The following is a 27,136-nucleotide window of genomic DNA, read 5'->3' as shown; positions in this document are numbered from 1 at the left end:
CAGCCGCGGGGTGGTCGGCGGCAGCCCGCGGGCCGGGCACGATGGCGCCCGAGGCCCCGAGGTCGCGCCCGGGCGTCCGCGTCCCGCCCGAGTGGACCCCTGGCTGCCGGACACCGCCTGGCTGCGGGTTTCGGTTCCCGGCTCTGACACGGCGGGGCGGGGCGCGCGTCGCCACGGCAACACCAATCCCCGCCGAGGCCGCCCCGGCCCCGCCCCGCCCCTTCCGAGGCCCCGCCCCGCCCGGCTTAAAGCGCCCGGCTCCAAGTGGGCGGCGCGGCATGGCTCGCGCTGGCGGCGCCCCGCCCGGCCCGGTCCTGCTGCTGCTGCTGCTGCTGCTGCGGCTCCCGGGCGCGCCGGGGGAGGCCGAGCGGGCCGCGCCGGGGGCCTGGCCGGGCGTGCAGCGCCTGCGGGAGCACTGGCGGGCGGCCGGCGCCGTGTCCAGGCGCTACTGGGCGGCCTTCAGCTGCCAGGTGTGGCCGGACGCCTGCGAGGACGGCCGGGCCGCCGCGCCCTTAGGTGAGGGCGACGCAGGGCCCGGGAGGCGCTGAGACCCGGCGCGCTCCTCCAGGCTGTGGTCCTCCTGCCTCAGCCTCCCAAGTACTGGGATGATGGGCCGCGTGGCCCCCGCTGGGTGGTCACTGTGTCCTGCCTCACAGTCCTCTTTTCTCTTTCCAGGCTGGGACCTCCCCCTGTGGGCCCAGCGGTACCTGGATCGCCTGACCACGTGGTACTGCAGCTTCCAGGATGCCTGCGAGGGCAGGGATTCCAGGGTCTCCAACAACTTTCCAGGTGGGGCCAGGGATGAGTGGGGACAGGAGTGGGGACAGGGGAATGTCTGGGGTGCAGAGACCTTTGTCATCCTGTCCCCCACCCCCACAAAAATTGCCGCAGTGAGATTGAAGTCAGAGCCTGGTGCAACCCTGGAGGCCAAGGCTGGAGGATGGCAAATTCAAGGACAGCCTGGGCAACTTACCCAACAACCCCATCTCAAAATAAAAACTAAAGAAGGGCTGGAGGTGTAACTAGTTGGTAGAATATCCCTGGGTTCACTCCTTAGTCACACACACACACACACACACACACACACACACACACACATCTTTGGGCAGTGCTTTGGTTTAAAGATGACCTTTTGCCAGGCGTGGTGGCACACACTTGTAATCCCCGCGCTTGGGAGGTGGAGACAGGAGGATCGCACAGGTTTGAAGCCAGCCTCACTGGCTTAAGAGACCCTGTTTCCAAATAAAACTAGGTCTAGGAGTGTAGCCCGGAGGTAGAAAGGTTTCCAGGAACCCTAGTACCACCAAAAGAAAAAGAAAAAAGAAAAAAAAGAGTCCCTTCTGCTGCGTGATGACCCTCCCGTGGGGAACACCTGTGGCCTCTCATTACCGCCTCTCCCGCTCCAGGCTTGGCTTCGGACCTGAGCGGACGGCTGCACGGGCAGCATCTGGCAGGTGAGCTCGTCCTGGCAAGAGTGAGGGGCTACCTGGAGGCGCCCCGGCCCCCCAAGGCCCTGGCGCTGTCCTTTCACGGCTGGTCTGGCACCGGCAAGAGCTTCCTGGCTCGGATACTGGCGGAGCACCTGTACCTCGATGGGCCGAGGAGCGCCTGCGTGCGGATGTTCATTGCCACCTACCACTTCCCACACCCCAAGTACGTGGACCTGTACAAGGTGAGGCAGGCGGGCGGGCTCTGGGGCAGCCCGGGACATGGGGCGGTGACAGCGACTAACCTGGAACAGGGCCACCTACCCCCACCCCTGCACACGGGAGCCCGAGCCTCCAGGGACTGCTGTTCCAGACAGTTTAACAGAGACCCTCGCATTGCCTTGCGTGATAGAAGGAGTGAAATGTACAGGGAGCCGGGCGTGGTGGCGCACGCTTGTAATCCCCGCGCTTGGGAGGCTGAGACAGGGAGGACCGCACAAGTTCGAAACCAGCCTCAGCTACTTAGCAAGGCTCTCAGCAACCTAGTGAGACCCTGTTTCCAAATAAAGTGTAAAATAGGTCTGGGAGTGTAGCCCGGAGATAGAAAGTCCCTGGGTTCCATCCTCAGTACCATACACAGTACCACAAGGAGTGGGACTGAGAAGAACAAAGGCTTTACCTGCATCTCCCGCGCCTGCCAACCGGTGGCTAAAGACATAGCCCTTGGTGCTACTCCTTGCCTGGCCGTTGTAATCATATTAGACTGCAAGTTGCATGTCCTGGTGTATGTGTGTGTGTGCACCAACCCAGGGGCATTCTAACTCTGAGCTACACCCCTAGCCCTGTTTATTTTTTCCTTTTGAAATAGAGTTTGCTAACTTAGGGAGGGCCTCACTAAATTGCTGAGGCTGGCTTCTAACCTGTGACCCTCCTGTCTCAGCCTCCCAAACTCTGGGATTACAGGTGTGAGCTACCATGCCCAGCTAAGCTATTTATTTATTTATTTATTTATTATTTATTTTTGTGGTACTAGGGATTGAACCCAGGGTCTTTCTACCTCTGAACTACACCAATTTTACTTTTTATTTTGAAACAGTCTAAGTTGCAGAGGGCCTCACTAACTTGCAGAAGACCTCTCTAAATTTCTGAGGCTGAACAGGAGCCTGTGATCCTCCTGTCTCAGCCTCCCATGTACTGGGATTACAAGGGTGAGAGTGTATTTTTTAGTATGCTTCCCAGGGCCTCCACATGCTAGGCAGGCACTCTACCATTGAATTGCGTTCCTAGCCGTTTTCTTTTCTTTTCTTTCTTTTTTTTTTTTTTTTTTTTTTTTTTGCAGTACCTGGGATGAAACCCAGGGGCATTCTACCTCCGAGCTACACCCCCAGCCCTATTTTTTATTCTTTATTTTGAAGTAGGGTCTCACAAATGGATTACATTTGTAATCCTAATACTTGGAGGCTGAGACAGGATCACAGGTTCACACAGCCAGCCTCAGCAATTTAGCTCCTGTTTCAAAATAAAAAGTAAAATAGGGCTGGGGGTTTAGCTCAGAGGTAGAATGCCCCTGAGTTCCATCCCCAGCACCAAAAAAGTAAAAAATTAAAATTAGCCAGAAGAGCTGGTCATGGGGGCTCACATGTGCAATCTCAGTACTTGGGAGCTGTGACAGGAGGATTGTAGGTTCAGGGCCCTCAGCAACTTAGTGAGATCCTGTTTCAAAGTACAAAATGGGGCTAGGGGTGTAGCTCAGAGGTAGAACACCCCTGGGTCAATCCCTAGTAACACACACACACACACACACACACACACACACTCTTTCTCCCTCCCTCCCTCCCTCCCTCCCTCCTTCTCTCTCTCTCTCTCTCTCTCTCTCTCTCTCTCTCTCTCTCTCTCTCACTTGCCACAAGCCCTCAGATTCGGGAAGCTGAGAGCAGGGCATTTCATGTTTGAGGCCAACCTCAGCAATTTAGCAAGACTCTCTTTCAAAATAAAAGCCGGGGGCGTAGCTTGGAGGTAGATTGCTCCCGGGTTCAATCCCCAGTAACAAAATGAAAAGCCAGGGATGAGCAAACTCACTGCAGCAAGATGGATGACCGCGCCTGGTAGCTCTCAGCACACAGGTTTACAGTGTCCTGGGGAGCTTGCGTAAGTCTTGGGCTGGATCCTGTGTCACTGTCTGAGTCACCGCAGGCAGCTGGCTTCCTGAGCCCAGGCCCAGGCCAGGGCCCAGGCTGCCGCGGGCCAGAGCCCCTCCTGCCTAGCACTGCAGCGGAGCCGCCCCTGCCCTAGTCCTGGAGAGGAGTGCTTGGTGGAAGGGCTTCTTCCCACATGCTTCCAGGCCAGTGGGTTTCTTCACTCAAAACCCATTAAAGCTGGACGTGGTGGCGCACGCTTGTAATCCCAGCGCTTGGGAGGCTGAGACAGGAGGATCGCACAGGTTCTAAACCAGCTTCGGCTACTTAGTGAGGCTCTCAGCAACTTAGTGAGACCCTGTTTCCAAATAAAATATAAAATAGGTCTGGGAGTAAAGTCCGGAAGTAGAAAGCCTCTGGGTTCCACCCCCAGTACCACCACACACACACACACACACACACACACACACACACACACACACACAAAATAAAATAAATAAATAAAATAAAATAAATAAAAACCAGGTGGATGCCTGTAATCTCAGTACCTGGGAGGCTGAGACAGGAGGATCACAGATTAAAAGCCAGTTTCATCAACTTAGCAAGACCCTGTTTGTAAATAAAAATTAAAAAGAAAGCTGGGCGTGGTGGCGCATGCTTGTAATCCCAGCATTTGGGAGACTGAGAGAGGAGGATCCTGGGGTTTGCAGACAGACAGCTACTGAGTGAGGTCCTTTGCAACTCAGTGAGACACTGTTTCAAAATAAAGAATAAAAAATCGGTCTGGGGGTATAGCCCGGAGGAATGTGCCTAGGTTCAATCCCCAGTAGCACAAGAAAAACCCACCAGGTGGAATGAGGGAGACATGGGAATTGCTGGGCCATGGCTGACCGCCTTCACTGGGCCCGCCCCAACTGCTTGCGGGCAGCTTGGGAGGGTGGGACCCTGCCTGGGGATCCTGCCTGTCCTGGGAAGCTGAGTATACCCTAGCCGCTCCCTGTGCCCTGTGCAGGAGCAGCTGACCAGCCAGATCCAGAGGACGCAGCAGCGCTGCCACCAAAGCCTGTTCATCTTTGATGAGGCCGAGAAGCTGCACCCAGGGCTGCTGGAGCTCCTAGTGCCACACCTGGAACCCCGGGCCCTCGAGGGCCAGGGCGAGGCCCCAAGGAACATCTTCCTTTTTCTCAGGTGAGGTCCGGGGACAGCAGGTCCCCGTGGGGGAGGGAGCAGGAAGTCAGGCTCCCTAGGGGCTCCCTGCAACTGCCCTGCCCCACACTCTGTCCAGTTAATGCAGAGGGTGCGCCATCTGAGGGTGTTTTCAAGCCAACCTTGTAGTGTAAGGTGAAGTAAAAACCGTAAAGTTGAAATTGAATCGGGGGTCACAAAGGAGGCAAAAACCAGGCAAGTTATTAGGTGAGATCAGGCCTCTTTAATTACCTGGCACCTTTGGGCGAGGTCTGCCGACAGTGGGGGAAGGGACCGATGACCTCAGCAGAAGTGGAGGTGCTTATGGGGGTCCTAGGGTGGGGCTAGCGTGTGGGAATGCCTGTCCTCTCTTGACCTTTGGAGTCCTACCCCTCGAGTCCTGCAACTTCTCTGCTTCTGGCTTCCAGATCCGCCTCCTGTCCTGTGAGGGGAGGAGGAGGGACCTGACCTATCATAAGCGACCATGACAATTCCCAGGGAAGGCCCCCTCAGAGGGCGGCAGTGTTTCCTGTTAATGGTACATGTTTTATTGAGCCCAAGAGCATTCTGCCTCTGAGTTACCCCCCCCCCCAGCCCTTTTTTTGCTTTTACTTTGAAAGCGTCTCCCTGGGTTGCTGAGTCTCACTACTTGCTGAGGCTGGCTGCAAACCTGAGATCCTCCCATCTCAGCCTCCTGAGTACTGGGATCCCGGGCGTGCACCCCCATGCCTGGCTGTGGCCTCCCACTAAGTTCAGCGTGGCCTCAGAGCCTCTGGTTCTGATCATGAGGAGGTCCCTGGCGTGAAGCTCAGGGGGAGCATGTTGAGGAAGTGCGTGTTCTCGGTAGGTGGTAGGCGTGCGTGCAACGCTGCCCTGGGGGACTTCACCGCGCCCCGTTTCCCTGCCTTTGTGGTGCTGTGCACTCCGGGCTCTTGAACTGGCTTTGCAGGAAGCAGACAGAAATAACTGGCCCAGCTCTTACGGAGGTTCCATGTGAAGGCCTCACAGAACTTGCAGGCTTGGCAGAAGTCCTGCGATGGCTGCCTCCCTCGCCTCACCGCGCCCTCCCCCTCCGCTGGTTGGCACACACTTGCAGGGGTTTCCCTAAGGCTCTGGGGTGCAAAGGTGAGGATGGGGAAGTGGGGGTGGCTTCGTCCAGGCTTGGAGTGGTGGGGCGAGCTGTGGAAGGCAGACCTGTTTCAGGGTGGACCCTCAACAAGATGGAGGGGCTTTAAACTTGCTCGAGGGGCTTTCTTTGTGGATGGCGAGACCTCTGCTGGATAAGGCTCGATGATGTTGTCACCTGCGAGATGGCAGGGCATCCGAGGCTGCTCCAGTGATTTGAAGAGAAGCCAGGTATGGTGGTGGACACCTATAATCCTAGTAACTGGGAGGCTCAGACAGGAGGGTTGCAGGTCTGAGGCCTCAGTAACTTAGTGAGACCCTGTTTCAAAATAAAAGCCAGGCATGGTGGTGCATGTTTGTAATCCCAGTACTTGGGAGGCTGAGACAGGAGGATCACAGGTTTGCGGCCAGCCTCAGTAATTTAGTGAGGTCCTCTGCAATTTAGTGAGAGACTCTGTTTCAAAATAAAAAAATAAAATAGGACTGGGGGTATAACTCAGAAGTAGAATGTCCCTGGGTCCAATCCCCAGTAAAAATAGATAACAATAACAAAAAAATAGGGCTGGGATGTAGCTCTGAGGTAAAGCAGGTGCATTCCCCACTACTGAAGGAAAAGAACAAGAGGAAAGGAGAGAGCTGTCTTCTGACTTGACTCGAGGCCCAGATCCAGGAGCTGGGGACGGTCCTGGTCACCGGCCCAGAGGCCGCAGGCCCAGAGGTCCTCCTTGGACTCGTGGATGGAGCCTGGAGAGCGCAGGGTGCCCGCCGCTGCCCTGCCCCTCCCGCTCTGCTCTTTCCCCTGGTGACCCGCTGGCCGAGGACTGACCGGCCACACCACGTGGCGGCTCGGCTGGCTGTGCTGGGTGGAGGCAGGGCCTGCAATGCTGCCCTGCAGGTTACGTGGCGCCTGCGGAGGCAGCCAAGGGCCCTCCCGAGAGGACACAAGCTGACCAGCCTCGGGGGCCACTAAAGGGCACTGGTGGCCCCTCAGGTCCAGGGGCCTGGGCGGGCCTCCACCGCGGCCCCCTGGAGGAGCCGGGCCCCCCGTCCATCCCCGCCTCGGCCCTCACCCTGGGCTTGGGTGCCCCAAAGTGGCTGCACGCGGCCCCGAGCTGCTCAGGCGTTCTGGGAGGGGAGACTGTGTACTTGGGATCTGAGTCCCTGGACTTAATTTCTCCGAGGACTTCAGTTTGACCCTTAGTGATGAGGACTGGTTTGAAGGCTGAGGAGCAGTCAGCTGGTTTAAACGGCGGGTGTGAGTGAGGCGAAGGTGCCGACCCTGCAGTTTGGAATGAGGCCCAGGGGCTTCGCTGGCCACTGCTGACTGTGGAGGCCCCCGACGTCCGGTCCAGTTCTCCCATCTTACCAATGAGACCAGGGCTCAAAGAGATGGATGCTTAAGTGTGTGTGTGTGTGTGTTGGGGGGTACTAGGGATTGAACCCAGGGGAATTCTACCTCTGAGCTACACTTCCGGACCCTTTTTTTTTTTTTTTTGTGTGTGTGTGTGTGTGTGTGTGTGTGTGTGTGTGTGTGGTGCGGGGTATTGAACCCAGGGGCATTATACCTCCAGCCACGCCCCAGCCCGATTTTTTATTCTTTTATATTTATTTATTTGCGGGTCTGGGATTTTGCGGGAACCCAGGGGCATTTGACCTCCGAGCTACACCCCCTGCCCTATTTTTTACTCTTTATTTTGAAACCAGGTCTTACTGAATTGCAGAGGGCCTCACCAAATAGCCGAGGCCGTCCGCGAACTGCGATCCTCCGGTCTCAGCCTCCCAAATGCTGGGATTACAAGCGTGCGCCACCATGCCCGGCATTTATTTATTTATTTATTTGCTTGTTTGTTTAGTATTGGGGATGGAACCCTTCTACCTCCCGGCTACACTCCGAGACCTATTTTATATTTTATTTGGAAACGGGGTCTCTTAAGCCAGCGTGGCTGGCTTCGAACCTGTGCGATCCTCCTCTCTCCGCTCCCAAGCGTGGGGATTACAAGCGTGCACCACCACGCCCGGTATTCTTTTAATTTTTTTTTTTTTTTGGTGGTACTGGGATTCCTGGAAGCCCTTCTACCTCCGGGCTCCACTCCCAGACCTATTTTAACATTTTTATTTGGAAACAGGGTCTCCTAAGCCAGCGCGCGGCTGGCTTCAAACCTGCGCGGTCCTCCTGTCTCCGCCTCCCAAGCGCGGGGATTACAAGCGTGCGCCACCACGCCCGGCTTCTTTTAATTTTTTATATAATTAATTTTAATTACCTCCGAGCTATATCCCCAGCCCTATTTCTTTTTTTTATTCTTTATTTTGAAACAGGGTCTTACTGAGTTCCACAGGGCCTAAGTAGCTGAGGCTGTCTGTGAGCCTTGATCCTCCTGTCTCAGCCTCCCAAATGCTGGGACTACAAGCATGTGTCACCGTACGTGGCTTTTTCAGACCTATTTTGAAACTCAGTGAGGGTCTCACTGAGTTTCAGAGGACCTCTATACATTGCTGAGGCTGACCTCAAATTTGTGACCCTCTTGTCTCGGCCTCCCAAGTACCAGAATTACAGGCATGGGCCATCTTTTTTTTTTTTTTTTTATGGTGGCACTGGGGGTTGAACCCAGGGGCATCCTACCTCTGAGCTACACCCCCAGCCCTATTTTATTTTTACTTGGAAATGGGGTCTCACTAGATAAACGAGAGTCTCACTACTTGCTGAGGTTGTCCTTGAACCTGCGATCCTCCTGTCTCAGCATCCTAAGCACTGGGACTGCAGCCATGCGCCCCCATGCCCGGCTGGTGTCTGTCTTTAGGGAAGACTTGGCCGCTGTGGTCGAGTTTGTGCCTGGCGGTTGTCACAGTGACGGCCATTCTGGAGAGGCTTCTGGTGTGTGAGACTAGATGTGTCCCAGGGCCAGAGAGGGCTGGTCGCTTGAGGCGCTGGAGAAAGGCAGTGTCTGTGGCAAGGTGACGGGTGGGGCCTCCCTCCCACGTGCAGGTGCCTGGGCAAGTCTGGCCGGGCAGCTGCCCTTCTTCCTGCTGGACTCATGGCCCCTGGTAAAGTGTGGCCGCCAGGGACACAGTGTTCCTGTTCCCTCAAGGAAGGAGGCACTGGAGCGCTTGGTTACACAGCTGGGCAGTCCCCACCTGGAGCCTTCTGTCTAGGCCATAGTCACTCACACAGGTGTGGCCCTTGCCCCTCACAGAACCCAAGGGAGCGACCATGTCTAACCCTCTCTGCGCCCCTCCCCACTCTCATAAAGGGAGGAGGAAACGGCATGGTGGTGCACGCCTGTAATCCCAGTGCTTGAGAGGTCGAGACAGGAGGATCGCAGGATCTCGGCCAGCCTTAGCAACCTCGAGAGGCCCTCACAACTTAGCGAGACCCTCTTTCAAAATAAAATATAGCGCGTATGCCCCTGGGCCCAATCCCTAGTGCCACAAAAGAAAAACAGGGAAGGAGGGAGGACAGGTGGTCAAGCAAGACAGCGTCCTCTGGTACAGCCCCGCGGGCTGTGATGAGATCTCTCTGGAGAGGGAAGGCCCAGCCCCTCGGCCTCTGCCTTCAGTGGCCAGTTGACCCCTGGGAAGCTAAGTGTAACCACGAAAATGGCTCCTGTCTCTTTCAGTAATCTGGGGGGCAATGTCATCAATGAGGTGGTCCTGAAATGGCTCAAGGCCGGACGGCCCCGGGAGGAAATCACGCTGGAGGACATGGAGCCCCACCTCCGCGCTGAGCTCGCGGAGTCCACGGGTAAGTGGCTGATCCTGCCCGCAGTGTGCGAGCCCCTGTGAGAGCCGCAGCCCAGGCGCGTGACTCACGGTGCGCTAGTCACACGTTTAGGAGGCAGAGGGCGCCTGACACCCCAAGGAGACACATCACGGTCCTCTCGTCAGTGACAGTGTTGGGTGGCACAAGAAAAGTTCCAAGAAACTCCTTTTCTGAAAATGCTTTGAAAGAGCCATTTGAAGCCGGGCGTGATGGCGCACGCCTATAATCCCAGTACTTGGGAGGCTGAGACAGGTGGACCCCAGGTTCACAGCCAGCCTCAGCAACCTCATGAGGCCCTCTGCAACTTAGACCCTGCTTCAAAATAAAGAATAAAAAAATAGGGCTATAATGCCTCTGAGTTCAATCCTCAGTACAAAGAGAGAGAGAGAGAGAGAAAGAAAGAAAGAGAAAAGAAAAGAAGGAGCATTTGCCCTGGCCTTGGAGACAGACAAGTCTCTAAAGCAGTCTCACTGTGAACCTCAGTGGCTTAGCTTCTAGCATGGCGGTGCGTGCTTGTAATCCCAGTACTAGGGAGAATAAGACAGGAGGGTCGTAGGTTCATGGCCAGCTTCAGTTACTTGATGAGACCCTCCACAGCATGGTGAGACCCTATTTCAAAAGTAAAAAATAATAGGGCTGGGGGTGTAGCTCAGAGTAGAATGTGCCTGGGTTCCATCCCCAGTACCAAAAACCCAAGCCCACGCACCAGCCGCTCGTGCTCTGCCTCGCCTGCGCCCCAGCCTCCGCAGCCTGCAGGCCACGCCGCTGTGCGGCCCCGGCTCAGCCGCACACAGCCTCCCACAGCTGGCACGGAAGATGCAGCCTTGCGGCCGGGTGTTGTGGAGCACACCTGTGCAGGTTTGGGGCCAGCCTCAGCTACTCAGTGAGATCCTGTTTCTAAATAAAAAGGACTGGCTGTGTAGCTCAGAGCTATGAAAGCCCTGGGTTCAATTCCCAGTACCAGAAAATAAAAATAAAACCCAGTCTTGCTCAGGACTTTAGGTTCCAGGACTCGATACAGCTCCAGCTGGACTCAACGCCAGGCCAGACTCTGTGTAACTCTGGGTTTTGGTTGCAGAGAGCGGCTTTGGCCAGAGCCGTCTGGTGAAGGACGGCCTGGTTGACCTCTTCATCCCCTTCCTGCCGCTGGAGTACCGTCACGTGAGGTTGTGTGTTCGCGACGCCTTCGTGAGCCAGGAGCTCCTGTACACAGACGAGGCCCTGGACCAGATCGCCACCATGCTGACGTACGTCCCTAAGGAGGAGCAGTTCTTCTCCTCCCAGGGCTGCAAGTCTATTTCCCAGAGAATCAACTACGTCCTCCCTTGAAGGCCAATGACTTCCTGAAGCTGCCTTCTACTCTCAGGCCCGGGCCCTGCCAGGGCACCAGCTCTGGCATCCGGAACGCCTGGTCCTGACTGGTGCACAGAGGAAGACCTGAAATCGGAATCAGCGTCAACCCTTCACATCACTTAGTGCCTTAAAGACCACATTTGCACATGCGGGCCAGAGGCCGGGGGGCCACTGCTGCTCAAGGGCGGTCGCAGCTGCTCGGCTCTGCTGGAAGATGCTGTGCTCGGGTTCGGCCCCTGAGGCTGCCGCGTTCTTGGACTACAGGTTACAGAACAGGGAAAAGTGGGGGTGGCAAATGGCCTGAGGTGCAGGATGGGCTGGCTCTCGAGCTGTTACCCCCAGAGGAAAGTGGAGCAGCTTGTTTGAGTTCGGCAGAGAGCCTCCGGCTAGAAGGGAAAGTGCAGAGAGGAAGATACTTTTACAGTCTTGGGAGCAAGGCTAAGACTTGTCCTGCGCTGAAGATGAAAGAAAAAAATCCAAAACTTTTTAAAAATTAGGGGAGCCGGGCATGGTGGCACATACCTCGAATCCCAGTACTTGGGAGGCTGAGACAGAATCGCAGGTTCAAGTCCAGCCTTGGCAAACTTAAGTGAGACTGTCAGTGACCTACTGAGATGCTGTTTTAAAACAAAGAATACAAAGGGTTAGGGTTGACTCAGAGGCAGACCGTGCGCGCACACACACCTACTCACACCACGCAGAGAAAAAGAGAAAAGCTTATTTTTACATCACTCAGGGATCGGAAGCCCCCTCGTCCTAACTGCACAGGATGGGCCAGCCGTCGGTGCTGGTCACTGTCCTCCCTCTGGATCAGCTCTGGAGACCATCTGGCCACTTCCCGACCCTAATGCACGCCCAGCTCCACACTCTACATGGGTTCAGTTCCTGGTACCGCACACACAAGAGTGAGGGGCCTTGACCTCGTTGACTTTGATATGTAGAGATTAAAGTTTTGTATTTTCTAGTGTCCTTGGCTTACTTTCTTACCGAGACCTAGTAATTGTGCTCACTTAGCAAAATCCAAATCCCAGGTGGCCTTGATGGGGACTGGTGGAGACGGGAGGTGGGTGCTGGCGCCCGGTGCCAGACCTGCCAGTGCCTCCGCTCACTCTCGGAGCGGCCACTGATGGCCACACCAGCTGCACCCTGAGCTGCGCGCCCTGCTTCCTGGGGGAGCGCAGCGTGAGGGTGGCCTGCGCGCTGCTTCCCTTCCTTGGCTCTTCCTCAGGTCTGGACACGGTGTCTTCTCCCATTTGATGCTTGGTTGCTCAAGTAACTGCCTCATGGTTAGAGAGCATCTACCCCTGAGTCGCATTAGGTACTGGAGAAATATGCAAAGGCGTGAATTAAAGGAGCTTAGTTTCAGCCAGATGTGGAGGTGCACACCTGTAATCCCAGTACTAAGGAAGCTGAGACAGGTGGATGGCAGGTTCGAGGCCAGCCTCGGCAACTTGGCAAAACCCTGTGTCAAAATTAAAAACAATGGCCGGGCGTGGTGGCGCACGCTTGTAATCCCCGCGCTTGGGAGGCGGAGACAGGAGGATCGCGCAGGTTCGAAGCCAGCCGCGCGCGCTGGCTTAGGAGACCCTGTTTCTAAATAAAAAATATAAAATAGGTCTGGGAGTGTAGCCCGGAGGTAGAAGGGCTTCCAGGAACCCCAGTACCACCAAAAAAAAAAAAAAAAAAAAAAAATTAAAAACAAAATCAGGCTTGGGTGTAGCTTGGAGGTAGAATGCTCCTGGGTTTAATCCTCAGTAGTATGTGTGCCCAAACACCCATACCTACACACACACCACACAGAGAAAAAGAGAAAAGCTTATTTTTACATCACTCAGGGAACAAAAGTCCCCTTGTCCTAACTGCACAGGATGGGCCAGCCGTCGGCGCTGGCCACTGTCCTCCCTCTGGATCAGCTCTGGAGGCCATCTGGCCACTTCGCGACCCTAATGCACACCCGGCTCCACACTCACACTCCGGCAGTCTGAGACATGACTGACATTCTTTTAGACTGGCCCGTGTTTTGGTGTCATGAATACAGACAGGATCTGAACCTCTCCCCTTGAGAACAAAAAGACGCAACAGAACACAGCACGTTCTCCAGTAGCCTGGGCTGGATCTGCGCTTCCACTTAACACGTGAGACTCCAGGAAAGCTCTAACCTCATTTTAACTTTAGCTCCCATTTGAGCATAAACACCGACCTCACAGGGCTGCCAGAAGGCTCTGTCTGAGGAGCTCGTCTTCCTCAAGTGCTCAGGACACACAGCTCTGGGTGTGCTAAGAAAACCTTTTCCTTTCCATACTCCAAATGTGTGGCTCTTCCATACCAAGCAATTCTCAGCTCCCTGTGGATACCAGCGGGTGTCCCGCAGCTGAGTTCCCACACGAAGTCCCTGGAGTGAGCGCAGGTTGAAGGCTTAGTCCCGTAAGACTGTCCCACTTAGTCCCTTGGCTACAAATCGAGGGTGCCCATAACCCCTTCCTTAGGTTTATAAATTTGCCCGGAAATCAGGGAAACACTAGTGCTGTCCGTCTTATAAGGAATACAACAGCCAAATGGAAGAGACACACAGCGCGCGGCCAGGCCAGCCTGGGCCGCACTCCCAGCACCTTCGTGTGTTCAGCCTGGACGCTCTGAGCCCCGTCCTCAAGTGTAGAGACTTGTTGTTTACTCACTACTGGTGATTAAGTCAGTCTCCAGTGTTCTCCCTGGCGCTGGAGGGGAGAGATGAAACGTAAGTTCCAAACCTTTTATTACCTGGTGTCTGTTTCTGACAACCAAGCCACTTCTTCAAGAGTCGACCCATGTTGGGCATGCCTGTAATCCCAATACTTGGGAGGCTGACACAGGAGAATTTTGAGTTCAAGGACAGCCTCAGCAAGTTGTAACTCTCATCAACCTAGGGAGACTCAAAATAAAGTAGGGCTGAAAGTAGCTCAGATATAGAATGCCCTTGGTACCAACCCCCAAAAACAAAACAAAAAATAGGGCTGGGGGTATAGCGTAGAGGTAGAATGGCCCTAGGTTCAATCCTTAGCAACACACACACACACACACACACAATTAGCTGGGCATTTCAAAACAAAAAAAGGTTGGGGTGTAAGGTTGGAGGTAAAAGGCCCCTGGGTTCACTCCTTGGTACCACAAAACAGAAGAGCAGATTGTGAATGTTCTCAGTCATGGTCATAAACGTAACAGCTCAGCCGGGCGTGGTGGGCACGCTGTGATCCCCGCGCCTGGGAGGCGGAGACAGGAGGATCGCGCAGGTTCAAAGCCAGCCTCAGCTACTTAGTGAGGCTCTCAGCAACTTAGCAAGACTGTTTTCAAATAAAATATAAAATGGTCTGGGAGTGTAGCCTGGAGGTAGAAGGCCCCTGGGTTCCATCCCTAGTACCACCAAAAAAAAAAAAAAAAGTAACGGTTCGTGGCTATTCTAAGTACCCTGATTTATCACCCAAGGCATACGTGTTAGACACTGCTCCATAAATATGTATATCTGTGTTAATTAAAAAAAAAAAAAAACCCAGCAGCCGGGCGTGGCGGTGCATGCTTGTAATCCCAGCATTCGGGAGGCTGAGACAGGAGGATCACAGGTTTGTGGCCAGCCTCAGCAACTTAGGCCCTCTATAACTTAGATCCTGTTTCAAAATAAAATAAATAAATAAATAAAATAGGGCTGGGTTTGTAGCTCAGAGATTCATGCCCTGTGGTTCTATCCCCAGTAACCTCCCCCCAAAATCAGTTTCTTTACCTTAAAGACATTTATTTTAGAGGACATAGAGGCACATACCAGTAATCACAGTACTTGGGAGGCTGAGACAGGAGGATCGCAGTTTGAGGACAGCCTTAACAAGGACAAGGATAGCTTCAGCAATGTAGTAAGACTCTCAGCAACCTAGCAAGATCCTATTTTTAAATTTTATTTATTTTTATTTTTGTGGTACTGGGGGTGGAACCGAGGGGCATTCAGCCTCCGAGCTACACCCCCGCCCTATTTTTTATTCTTTATTTGAAACGGTCTCACTGAGTTTCTAAGTAGCTGAGGCTGGCTGTGAACCGTGACCCTCAGGTCTCGGCCACCCAAATGCTGGGATGACAAGCCTGCGCCACCACGCCCGGCTCCAGATCCTATTTCAAAACAAGAATAAAATGGGCTGGGGATGTAGCTCGCAGGTAGAATGCCTCTGGGGTAAATCCCCAGTACCTTCCCCTAAAAAAAGAAAAAAGACATTTAATGGAAGGTGGAAGAGAGGGAGGGAGGAAGGGGGAGAGGAAAGGAAGAAGGGAAGGAGGGAGGGAGGGAGGGAGGGAAGGAAGGAAAAAGAGAATCTACTTAGATTCCTTGTCAATTAAAACCATGGGGGAAAAACCAGTTCAATCTCAAGCCTACTTTGCCAATAAAATATTGCAACCTTTATTTAGAACAAAACACACCTTGCTCACCTGGCGAGACGTCAGGCAGAGTGCTCCCTCGCAAGGGCATCGTTTATTTACATCAAGTTTAACACTGTTAGCAGTTCACAGTCAGACAACAGAGTAAGAGAATTAAATTAGAAAAACATAACAACTGGAGATATATACAATAACAATAAAGAACAGACACCTGACAGCACTGGCGGTGTGCCCGTGACCGAGTGTTTTGTTCACTCCCGTACTGTCTTGCTGCGTGCTGTGCGGCCCGACGCTCCAGCCCTCGCCCCTGCGCCCCGCACCCCTGCAAAGCGTAGCCTTTGGTATAAACATTAAACACTTTCAGAGTCTGGATTCGCATGTTTTAGGACAAGGCTCGGTCAGCCACCATGAAACGTTCAAACCTATTCTTGCCAAGCAAGCACAAAATTGGGGTTCCTCCACTGATAGTCGTTACAGAATCAGATTGCAAAGAAGGAAAAGGTTGGGGTCTACGAGGGGAGCGCGGGTGCAGGGCTCGGCTCCTGGGCAGCACGCCAGCTGGGTCATTGCCTCAGCCACCAGAGGAGAGCCATGGCGCCCCGCCCTGCGGCGGCACCCCAGAGCCCCCCGCACCCTCCACGTAGGCCTGGGACCTGAGGGCTCGCAACATCCGCCCGAAGACAAGCACCACAGGCGCGGAGGCTCCTGGTTCTTTTCCGTTTCTGGACACTCATTTCCCTGAAGGCCGGCCAGCCTGATCAAAGTGGTTTCTGAAGAGCTCAGAAAACCCTCCTCAGGATGGAGTCAAAGTGGCCACAGTGAGAACTGGCTGTCGGGACAGCAGGCGGCGGGCCTGAGCCCTCGCCTGTGAGAAGCAGCACTGCCTCTTGGCGCCGGCGGCACGCACGACATACGGTGTGCTGCTCAGAGCGGTACCTGGAACTTAGTCCCAGCGACCCGAAGGCATGGCTGTGTCCTGCAATTAACTTCTGGGTCGAGAATGAATTGATTTGGCTTACCTACTGATGAAAATTAAGTACCCATATATGTAATTTCATAGTGCCTAGATACCATGGTTTAAAATTCCTATTCTGAGGCTTAGAAGCAAATCTAAGCAAGTTCCAACCATTAAACTCCCCACGTGCGCTTCCGTGGCGCTTGCCGACGTCTGGCAGCGCGCCGCCATCACGCCCTTGGTGGTCACGGGCCTGTCCAGAGGCCTTAGGCTCTGTGCGCACAGCTCGGCAGCTTGGAGTGGCACGTAGGACCCTGGCACCTACTCAAGACAATGATGCACCAAGAATCCCCCAGAACACAGCTTGGAAGCACAATCCTGCCCTGGTAGGATGTGCCCCAGGGCAGGACATCTGCTCTCCCTCACAGCCTTCCAATTAACATGTCTTCTCCTTTGGTCTGCAGCTGAAGAGCCGCTCCCGCAGCACCCTTTGCCTTCCTTTGCCATTGTGTTTGGCTACTCAGCAACGGGGAGGCGAGACAGCTTTTCTAGGGAAGGTCAAGTTTTGCACCTCTAGTTGTACACTGGAGCAAGGAGTGTGCTGGGGCGGGCAGGGCCCCGCGCGCCTCCTGCCCTCGGCTCACATGGGAAGGAGAGAAATACCGCAAGCACCATTTGCACAGCGCCCGCAGGGCTCACTGGCCGGGCTGAGCACCCCAAGCTCATTTCCACCCTGCCTAGTTCAACAGCGAGTACAGTCAGCCCGGCAGGTGTCTTCTCCCCTGCAAGCTTCATAACCCCCCTCTGAAGGCACACGTCTCTACAGTGACGTCTGCACGCCGAGCCAGTCGCCGTGGACTCGAGGTACCGCCGCAGCCTCCCGGCCCCGGCGAGCGCAGGCTCTGTGCCCTCCTTACACAGGCAGAGCCTTTCCTGGTTCTTGGCCTTTGGATCTAGGGTAGAGTCTCAAGCCTCGTGCTCACTCAGGACAGAACACGCACCTGGCAAGCAGCAGGCGCAGAGCAGCTCCTCCGCGTGTGTGACAGCGGGCCCTGGAGAGCGGCCCTGGGCTCCCCAGGAGCGCGGGAGCAGGACTGCCCCAAGCCAGCCGCACACACGATCTTTAAGTAGCAGGGAAACTTGAGCTCTGGCCAAGGTAGGTACCCTATTCTTAGTGGGAGAGTTTCAGAACCACTTCAGAGCTTGCCTCTCTACTAGTAAGATTACAGCTGGCAGCAGTTGCCCAGGGCTGTCACAGGGAGGGTACAGCATCCTTGATCTGCCTGTCTCCAAACTGAAGCAGGCACTTTCCTTTTTCTTAATAATACTGGGGAGCTAAGTCACAGCTCCAGCTGTTTCCTTCTTTTTTATATTGTGGTACTGGGGATGGAACCCAGGGGCATTCTACCACTGAGCTACACTTCAGCCGTATTTTAGCCTTTTATTCTGAAGCAGGGTCTTAATAAGTTGCAGAGGGTCTCACCAAGTTGCAGAGGCTGGCCACGAACCTGTGATCTTCCTGTCCCAGCCTCCCAAGTAACTGGGATTATAAGTGTGCGCCACCACGCCTAGCTTTCATTTTGTATTTTGAAACAGGGTATGACATACTGGCCTCGAACCTCCGATCCTCCTGTCCCAGCCTCCCAAGTATTGGGATTACAGGCCTGTGCAAGGCACCCAGGGAAGCAGGTGGTTTCAAAGGAGCCAGGCTGCTGCCTCAACAAACATTAAGTTAGACACATGGAGGGCGGAGCCTGGGGCCCTGGCTACAGGAAGAGGACTGTGTGCCAGGCACTGAAGCAGAGGCGCCTGCGCCAGGTGGGCGAGTGAATGCCAGCAAGACGACAACAGAGCCCAGGAGCAGCAGGAACAAACACAGAGAACGCTGTGTGCCCCCGTGAGTTCCTGTAGGGCACAGCCTGGCAGTGACAGACGTCATAGCAAAAACGGGAAGGAGCGGGGGAGGCTGGGACGAGAAGCAGCCGCCGCTGCAGCTAGCGGGAGTATTTTATAAAAAGAGGTCAATTCAGTTTACCTAGTCTTCTTGGGAAAAAAAGGATAATGGTGATAAATGTCACTGTTTTTCTAAGTGGCAGGGAGTCTGAAAAGTAACCTAAGTGCACGGGTCCCCGGCCATCCAAGTTCCCCTCAGCCCCCCTGGAGACATGGCCAAGGCCTGAGCGACAGCAGGGAAGCGCAGGTCAGGGAGAGGATGGGGCGGGGGGAGGTCCCCGAGGGGCTTCTGGACCCCGAGCTGGGTACGCTTTACTACGTTTACAGATCAGAATTCAGCCAAAGAGTTGGTCCCTAGTGCCCTCAACTACAGCTTGACCTCACACTTGCTACGCCTGCGCATGGTCACTTAGTAGTTTTGTATTTATAAATGTGATAAATTACAGAGGTGGTTCTCCAGACAGCTGCTGTTTGGGGTCCCCCACAGGTAAAAGCCTTTAGGTCAATCAGCATCTAATCAACTTTTTTCTTCTACACAGACATTCATAATACAACTTCATAGTTATATTACATTTGAAACTTTCTCAAAGTGCTTTCATATACATTATCTCGGTCATTAAATGATACTGAACAATATATTTTTAATAAAAAGGAATGTAGGAGTAGTTTTTTAACTTCAGTTGGTACTCCTTTACGACAAAGTGCAGACCGCTGCGCTGCTGTGTGGTCGGTCCAGAGGAGCGACCCCTACATCTGCTCTATTACTGGGTCTTCTGAACGTCCTGCTGGCGCTGCTGTCACCTGCCCGGCGAGCCCCTCGCCCGAGGCCCGGGAGGACGCGCTCTACAGTGCAGCACCGCGTGGGCCGATTGTCTGAGCACTCGGAGCGTCACGGGGCAGCGGGGCAGGGATGGTGCACAACCAGAAGCCAGAAGGCCCGCGCGAGCCACAGCCCTGTGGCTGGCGGCGCTGAGTGACGGCGAGGCCCTCACCGCCCTCTCCTCTGGCCTCAGTTTCCAGAGTGTTGGGTTCCGGAACACCTGGAGAGATTCTTAGGGAACACACTGGCTGAGACCTCACCCCACGGGGAACTGCGGTCTGGACTGGGGCTAGCTCCTCAGCTTTTCCTATATATATGTATAAAGCCTAGGGGATTCTGTTGTAGGTTCCTAGGTTAGGTGTTAGTAACAATAGTAGCTAACATCTGTGGAGCGCTCACTGTGCGGCAGGCACTTGAGCTAAGTATCTTACAAGCTTTAGCTCATTTAATCCTTAAAACAACCCTGAGGTAGTTATTATTATCCCTGTTTTATGATAAAGGAAACTGAGGCTCAGGAAGGTTAAATGACGTGCCCTCTAGACTTTAGACCCTGAGCTCTAAACCACTATCTACAATGCATCCTTTAAAAGCAAAAGCTCCGTGATTTTGTTAAACAAATATGGGCTGTGCCTTAGCAAAGGCTGCCTATTTAATTAACTGGAAACTATTTTAACTAGTCAACTTTCAATTGAAATGTAAGAAAATCTCTAATTTGAACCTTAAGATGCACCTGGGAAAGGACGTCCACTATCGTGACCTCTCCGCATAGAGCTCACTAGAAAAACAGTGAGTAAACTTCTTGCGTAACAGAGCTCATGCCGTCACCAAGCTCAACTCACTGTAAGAATACATGCAAAGCACATTTTTGGGAGGGGGCCAACACTTTTTAAGGCTGTATCTCTGAAAGTTATGGTAGGAATCTGTAGGAATATGTGAACATTTTAATTTTACACAATACCTTTTAAGAGAGTATTTTGCATAAAGATGTAACGAACACAAAACACTACATTTATTTTTAAAAAAAAGAAAATCTTTTTTCTAGGTGTGTGGAGTTAGGAATTGAACCCAAGGGCGCCCTACTTCTGAGCTACACCTTCAGCCCTATTTTTTCATTTCGGAACAGGGTCTTGCCAAGCTACTGTGTGCTGACCTTGAACCTGTGATCCTCCCATCTCAGGCCTCCCAAGTACTGGGGTTCTAGGCTGAAACACTGCATCTTAAGTTGGGTAATCTAGCCGAGTATAGTGGTACACACCAGCTATCCCAGTGTTTGGGAGGCTGAGGCAGGAAGATCTTAGGTCAGGGCCATCCCAGGCAACCAAGGGAAGACTCTGTCTCACAATTAGAAACTTTTAAAAGGATTGTGGAGCAGCCAGGCGTGGTGGCGCACGTTTGTAATCCCAGTACTTGGGAGGCTGAGACAGGAGGATCGTACAGGTTCTCACCCAGCCTCAGCTGCTTAGTGAGGCTCTCAGCAACTTAGTGAGACCCTGCTTCAAAATAAAACAGGGCTGGGGATGTAGTTCAGAGGTAAAATATCCCCGGGTTCAGTCCCTGGTAACAAACACACACACACACACACACACACACACACACACACACACCAGCAAAATGTAGAAAATCCAAACTAAAATTATATTACCTGTATATGAGAGGAAACATATGTGTATGCCACATACATACACTTACACACGTGTACATACATACACATTTAGAGACACGGAGCATGAGTCAGCCACTTTAGAAACTTGTCAGCACGTCGTACAAGGGCCTTTTCTCGTTATCTGCTTTAAGAGTAAAATTAAAGTACATCTGGAAGCTGTTTCTCTGCCTTTGATTCAAATCTTTAAGTCCTCTTAAGTAGAAAAAGGCAAAACCTAAATCATATTTTATAGCAAGCTGACAATGCGACTCTAATCTGAATCCTGAGCCCGCGCCCCTGAAGTCACACAGTTCAAGCACCGCGTGGTGGGCTGTGCCACAAGCGTTAATGCTACTCGTGACAGTGCTGAGAAAGGTCCATCCCCTCTGCGCATTGATTGAGCACCCACTGTATGGAAGACAGAAGTCGGTGCTGCCCCTGAGTAAGACACAGCCCCACCCACCAGCCTATAACTGTTCTTCAGTGAGAAAGCCAGGGAGCTGATATGCACGCAGTAGTGTTTATCCAAGGCTTATTTTCAGAACTCTTAAGAGAAAAGTAGAGCCCTTGTTAAAAAAAAAAAAAAAAAAAAACAAACCCTGAAAACAATTATAATCCCTTAACTTACAGCTCAGTGACAGGGGTAAACTTAGGAAGCAGCATAATAATATTCTAAGTAGCTTTCCCTCCTTACCTTTAAAGGCTAACTGCTAAAGCGACTTCAAGTTCATAACATGACTAGGGGCAGAAGGAAGAATGTGGACAACTGGTTCTAAGCCACGTTCTCTCCTGACTGCAGGGCACGGGCGCAGCTTCAGCCTGGGAAGCACCCTGACAAGGCTTTCCCAGCCCCCGCCAGGACGCCCTGGACTCCCCACCCTGCTAATCCTTCTCTTAACCTGGGCCTCCTTCGGAGCAGCAGTGTTAAATTCAAGGTTTCTTCTCCTAACGAAAACTAAACTTCTTACTTGGTCAAAAATGCTAAAATCTGCCAGATGTAGTAGCGCATGCTTGTAATCCCCGCGCTTGGGAGGTGGAGACAGGAGGATTGCGCTGGTTCGAAGCCAGCCCTGCTGGCTTAGGAGACCCTGTTTCCAAAAATAGAAAAGTATAAAATAGGTCTGGGAGTGTAGCCCGGAGGTAGAAGGGCTTCCAGGAACCCTAGTACCACCCAGAAAGAAAAAAAAAGTTAAAATCTAAGCCGGGCATGATGGCGCATGCTTGTAATCCCAGTCTTGGGAGGCTGAGACAGGAGGATCTGGATTAGCAGACAGCCTCAGCTACTTAGAGCGAGGCCCTTTACAACACAGTAGGGCTGGGGGTGTAGCTTGGAGACAGAATGCCCCTGGGTTCCATCCCCAATACTGCCAAAAAAATCTTATTCATTTTTTTGTGGGCATATGATACCGAGGATTAAACCCAGGGGCATTCTACCTCCAAGCTATACCCCCAGCCCTTTTTATTTGTTGTTTTGAAACAGGGTCTTGATAGGTTGATGAGAGCCTCACTATTTTCTGAGGCTGTCTCCAATCCTACAATCCTCCTGTCTTAGCTTCCCAAGTACTGGGATTACAGGCATGCACCACCATGCCAAACTTTTTTTTTTTAATGGTACTGGGGATAAAACCCAGGGGCATTCTACCTCCGAGCTATACCCTCGGGCCTGTTTTTTTAAATTTATTTTGAAACAAGGTCTCACTGAGTTGCAAAGGGCCTCACTAAGTAGCTGAGGCTGTCTGTGAACCCAGATCCTCCTGTCTTAGCCTCCCAAATTCTGGGATAACAAGCGTGCGCCACCACGCCCGGCTTCCCATGCCAAACTCTAAAATGTAGCTTCCCCTGTAGTGTTTGGGCCCAATTAATAGAAAGAAGCTCGGCAGCTTCCACTTGCACCTGCCACTCAGCAAAGGAGAGAATGAACAACTAAACGCATGGACGCTGCGCTGAGGAGTTCCAGGGAGGCTCCAAGGGCAGCCCTGCACTCCTGAAAACTCCCCCCAGGGCGTGCACCGCTGCTACCTCGCTTACAGAGCAAGAGCTGGGGCGGCTGACAGTGCATCATGACGGGCCAGGAAGAACACTCCCCGCTCAGTGCTGAATTCCTACCTTCCTAGGCTAATATTCCTTTGGGAGAAAAACAAATTTTTTTGTATTGGGTTCACTTTGGAGAATACATGGAGGGAGAGCATTCATAAAGCTTCTTAAAAAAAGAATGAAGTAGTAACTGGGAATTAGACCTGATACCAAGAACATAAATAACACTTAACCCATACGATTCGGTCCCACGCCATCCTAGTTCGTTTCCTTAATTATAACTGGGTAAAGAAGGGAAAGGCCTATTTTTCAAGGGCAAAAAATATTTAAGGGTTACATCGTTAGGTTAACAGGGTCTAATTGGTGCTCCTTGAAAGTGGCCTCCTCCTTCAATTTTGCCCCTAGAGTAGAGGTGAAATGACAAAATAAATAAATACTGTTCCCACCATGAAAGATGGACAGGCACAGTGAGGGCAGGGCGGGTGTGAGGGAGGACAGCATCCAGGAGAGCGGGCGAGGCGGGACAGCATGAAGGATGGACAGATTCCCCACTGTCTACCAGGCGGCCGAGGGCTGCGGAGGTAACAGGTACAGAGAGACAGCGCCACGGCCCACCGGTTTCGCGGCCACGGGCCTGTGAGCCTGGCCAGGGTTTTCAGACAGGTCAGTCTCCTTGGCATTTTCACTGATAAAGACATACAGTCCTCGGCCAGTATGTCGTGCGGGCCACTATGTGAGAAAAGGCTTCCCCCGAGGGCACCTGCAGTGACCACCACGTCCATGTCAATGTTGGTCAAGCCCCGAGCGCTGCCAGGAAGAAAGGAAGACGGCCTTCCAGCCAGGGGCACAGGGGTTCCTGGAGGGAGACCTGGTTCCTGGGGACCTACAGACAGCTACTCGCAAGCACGAAGTCCTGGTCCATTAGGAAACTGTACAGCAGGCTGGGAGAAGGGACTGCTAATCCACACGAGCCTTCAGGAGGGGTTTCCATCTCCTGACTAAACGTCTCGGTGTCTTTACTTCCTGTGCCAGCTGATAACCGTGGGGAGCGGGGCGGGAGCACGGACGGCAGCACCTCCCAGCTCCGCGCGTGCCACCTGGCTGAAGCTGACTACAGCAGCGGTGGCTAACAGCTGCTTCCAACAGCCTGGGACAAACTTCTTGGTACATTCTCCATTCCCTTTCCGACTCTGCATATGTGACCTGGGGCACAGGCCCCCTCAGTACCTGCAGGAGCCCCGGGCCAAGGCCCCTCGTTGTGGAATGACCAAGAGCGGCCCGGCCAGCACCCCGCGCCCTTCCAGGAAGGGACGGGCCGTCTGTCTTCATGACATACGCGTGTTCCCTGATTTTCAAATACAGTTTCCAACCTTGTCCCTCCCTTAATTTACCTCTTCCTATACTTATGTTCTGCCTTTTGTTATTTTATGAGATGAACCTGTAAACGTGAGAACTCAGGGCTCTGAGGTACTTCACATCAACACACTCAAGCATCAGTCTTTCATGTTTTGAACAAGAACACAGGAAAAGAAGTCCCTCCCCACGCCCTCGGCATCGCGCGCGTGCTCCCGCTGGCCGGGCAGTGGCTACCTCTGCACCACGTCGCTGATCTCCTGCACGCACGCCAGCAGGTGGCTGAGGACCGGGCTGGGCCCCGGCGCGCCGGCGGCCGTGGACGCCCCCTGCAGCTCCTGCAGGCTGAGCTCCAGCCTGCTCACCGCCTCGCGGAAGGCGAACTTGTTGCGCGTCTGAGGGATGCAGTCCACGTAGCCAGAGCAGTAGTCGAGCAGCTGGTGCCCGGTGTCCACCAGCTGGCTGTTGGGCACGGGCTCCGCGATCGCGCTGGACAAGAGGTCAGCACACTCCAGCAGGGCCTCTTTGCTGATTTTGTCTGCAGAGATCTTCTCAGCCACCTGCTTGGTTTTCCTCAGAGCCACTTTAGTACCTGCTGTGCCGTTGGCCATCTTGGCCGGCGAGACGGAAGGTGCGGGCGGAGGCACTTGGGGTGGGGGCACGGCCGGCCTCCCGGCTTTTCCGCTGGGGGGCGCTGCCCCCGGGGCAGCCCTCTTCCCTCCTTCCTGGGCTTCGGGCAGGGGCTGCGCTGCGGCTGGCTCGTCCGCGGGGTCCGAGCACGGGGACGGATGCAGGAGCCTGAGCACTGGCGGCGGGGGCGGGGCACACTTTGGTTTCACCCGCCGGGGTCGGTCCTTGTCTCCAGAGGACGCGACCTGATGCTCTGACAAGAGCTTGAACTTATTGCCCTGAGAGTCTGTGCCGATGAGCTGCACGTCAGCTGGAGTGTGTTTCAGAGTGGGGGAGATAAGAACTGGCACTTTGTGGTTGTGAGTGGTCGGGAGGATGGCTGCAACCTTGGCTGGGGAAGCCCAGCCTGGCTGCTCCGCGTCCTCTGGGACTCCGGCCACCCCCAGTCGTGCCCCCCCATCCCTCTCCTTGCCCTTGGGGGCAGCTGCCACTCCAGCCACCCCCACCCCGGGAGAGTCCTTCTCTGCAATGGCTGGGTCCCCAGAGGGGGCTCTCAGAGGAGCCGCGGCTCCTCTGGACAGCAGTTTGGCTTTTGGTCTCTCCCTGGTTGGAGCAGCACCTTCCTCTGACTTTTTGGGAGGCATGTCATTGGCCCTGTCCACATTCTCCTCTGGCTGAGAAGAGGTGGACACTGTCCTTTCCAGCTGGAGTCTGGGCCTCTGGCAGTTCCTGGGAAGGGTCATTGCCATCCTATCCTGCTCTGGAAGCCCTGAGGACATGGAAGATGTAGAGTTGGACCGTGGAAAAGGCTTGGAAGTGCCATCACTGGCCGTGGGTTTACCTGCTCGTAAGCCCAGTGTCTTTTTGATTAAGCGAGGTGTAAAGAAGCCTGTGATGCCAGACCACCCGCCCCCAGCAGCGCCACTGCCCCCTCCCCCACCACCGTCGTCATTACAGAGGGTCCTCTGAGCAAAGCTCCCCCCACAGCACTTGGGTGGCACCATATTCGCCTCTTGCTGGGCAGGAGTGAAAGAGAACCCATCAGCATGCTGTAGAGAAGCAACAGATGAGAAGTTACCCGTGAGTTCGTATTTCTTCTGGGGCTGATTCTCCATTTCTCGGAAGGAGCTGCTGCGCTTGGGGGGTGTGGGCGCATTTCTCTTCTTCATGAAGGAGCTGAAGAAGCCGCCCTTCCTGTCCCTGGTGAAGCACGTCTCCTTGGCATCGTCCAGGAGGCTGCTGGGCGACTTGTCTCTCTGCTTCCGAGGCAGTGCTGGGGAGCCGCTGCAAGCCCGTGCGCTTCTGATGAACCCTGAGGAGGGAGGGCCGGCCAATGACGTGGAGGACGGAGGCCCGGACGGGGCGGGGTCACGGAAGAGCTGCTGCATCTAGGTTCTAAACGTGGGTGGGTGCAGGTGGCGGGAGCAGCCTGCTGGCTATACCTCAGTGTTCAGCCTGCTCTAAGGACGAGGGCGCGGGGCTGAGGAGGTGGAGCAGGCCAGGGCTGCTGGCGCGAGTGACGCAGGGCCAAGGACCAGAGCGGCAGGACAGACGCCACGCTGTCCTCAGGGAAGAGGGGCACAGAGCGGGCCCAAAAGCGTCGCACCCCAAGGCGTCCCCGTGACCCTCACCTGGCGCTGAGCTGGAAGCAAGGCCCTCCGTGGCGTCCTGCGCCCCGTCCACGTTTTCCTTGTTCTCCACCTGCTTCTTCAGCGTCCGCGTCTTGGACGGGAGGAGCGGTAACCGGGGCAGGTACGGAACAACAGACGAGGAGGAGGCGGCCCTCCCCAGCTCCTCAGCCACCTCTGCGAAGACGAGCGGACCATGAACCATTTTATGACAAAGAAAGAAGTTTTCTTTTCGGAAAAGGAAGACAACTGAGGTAGAGGAGGAGGACAGGGTGCCGAGGTATATAAATGCACCTGGTGGTGTGCGGTGCGTGGGAGGCTGCGGGGCTCTAGACCAGTGGGTACACAGCCGCCCACAGCTCATGAGCTAACGGACACAGGCTGCTGCGCCCACTCTTTCTCTGGCTTCTTCAGCTCAACAGTGGATCTGTGGAGTCACAAGTTGCACATGGCGGGCTCCTCTCAGCTGTCTAGTGTTACAAGGTGTGAAATATACCAAACTTCATCTGTTCAGCTAATGGCAATTTAGGCTGTTTTTAGTTTTGTTGGTCTGGAGATGGAACCCAGAGCATTCTACATCGGAGCTACATATACACACAGCCCCTTTGTGTGTTTTTTTTTGTTGTTGTTAGTTTTTTTTTTTGGGGGGGGTTGGCGGTACTAGGCATGGAACCTTCTACCTCCGGGCTACACTCCCAGACCTATTTTATATTTTCTATTTGGAAACAGGCTTGGAACCTGCCCGAT

General features: G+C 54.0%; 2 protein-coding genes across 8 annotated transcripts in view; one reads left to right on the top strand and one right to left on the bottom strand.

Moving 5' to 3' along the window:
* Nucleotides 1–278: 278 nt before the first annotated feature.
* TOR3A (torsin family 3 member A) lies at nucleotides 279–10,958 on the top strand (the record flags this gene model as incomplete). Its single annotated transcript, XM_080698772.1, has 6 exons — nucleotides 279–516; nucleotides 676–789; nucleotides 1,407–1,672; nucleotides 4,575–4,750; nucleotides 9,487–9,611; nucleotides 10,708–10,958. The coding sequence occupies 6 exons, from the start codon at nucleotides 279–281 to the stop codon at nucleotides 10,956–10,958; spliced, it is 1,170 nt and encodes a 389-aa protein (XP_080554898.1).
* Nucleotides 10,959–24,364: 13,406 nt separating this feature from the next.
* Nucleotides 24,365–27,136, bottom strand: part of ABL2 (ABL proto-oncogene 2, non-receptor tyrosine kinase) — a gene marked incomplete at both ends in the record, with an annotated part of 95,595 nt that continues 92,823 nt past the window's right edge. For 4 of the 7 annotated variants that reach the window (XM_080698374.1, XM_080698376.1, XM_080698375.1 and 1 more), the window contains 3 exons: nucleotides 24,365–25,530; nucleotides 25,840–26,073; nucleotides 26,393–26,566. In XM_080698374.1, coding sequence (XP_080554500.1) covers nucleotides 24,365–25,530; nucleotides 25,840–26,073; nucleotides 26,393–26,566 — 1,574 coding nt within the window. Of the gene's footprint in view, nucleotides 26,074–26,392; nucleotides 26,567–27,136 lie in introns of all 7 variants that reach the window. The other 3 variants (XM_080698372.1, XM_080698373.1, XM_080698378.1) reach the window with 1 other exon arrangement.

Source organism: Muscardinus avellanarius (genome assembly GCF_963383645.1).
Source record: "Muscardinus avellanarius genome assembly, chromosome: 7".
Lineage (NCBI taxonomy): Eukaryota > Metazoa > Chordata > Mammalia > Rodentia > Gliridae > Muscardinus > Muscardinus avellanarius.
Note: the sequence above shows the minus strand (reverse complement) of the source record. Positions and strands in the feature narration are given on the sequence as shown.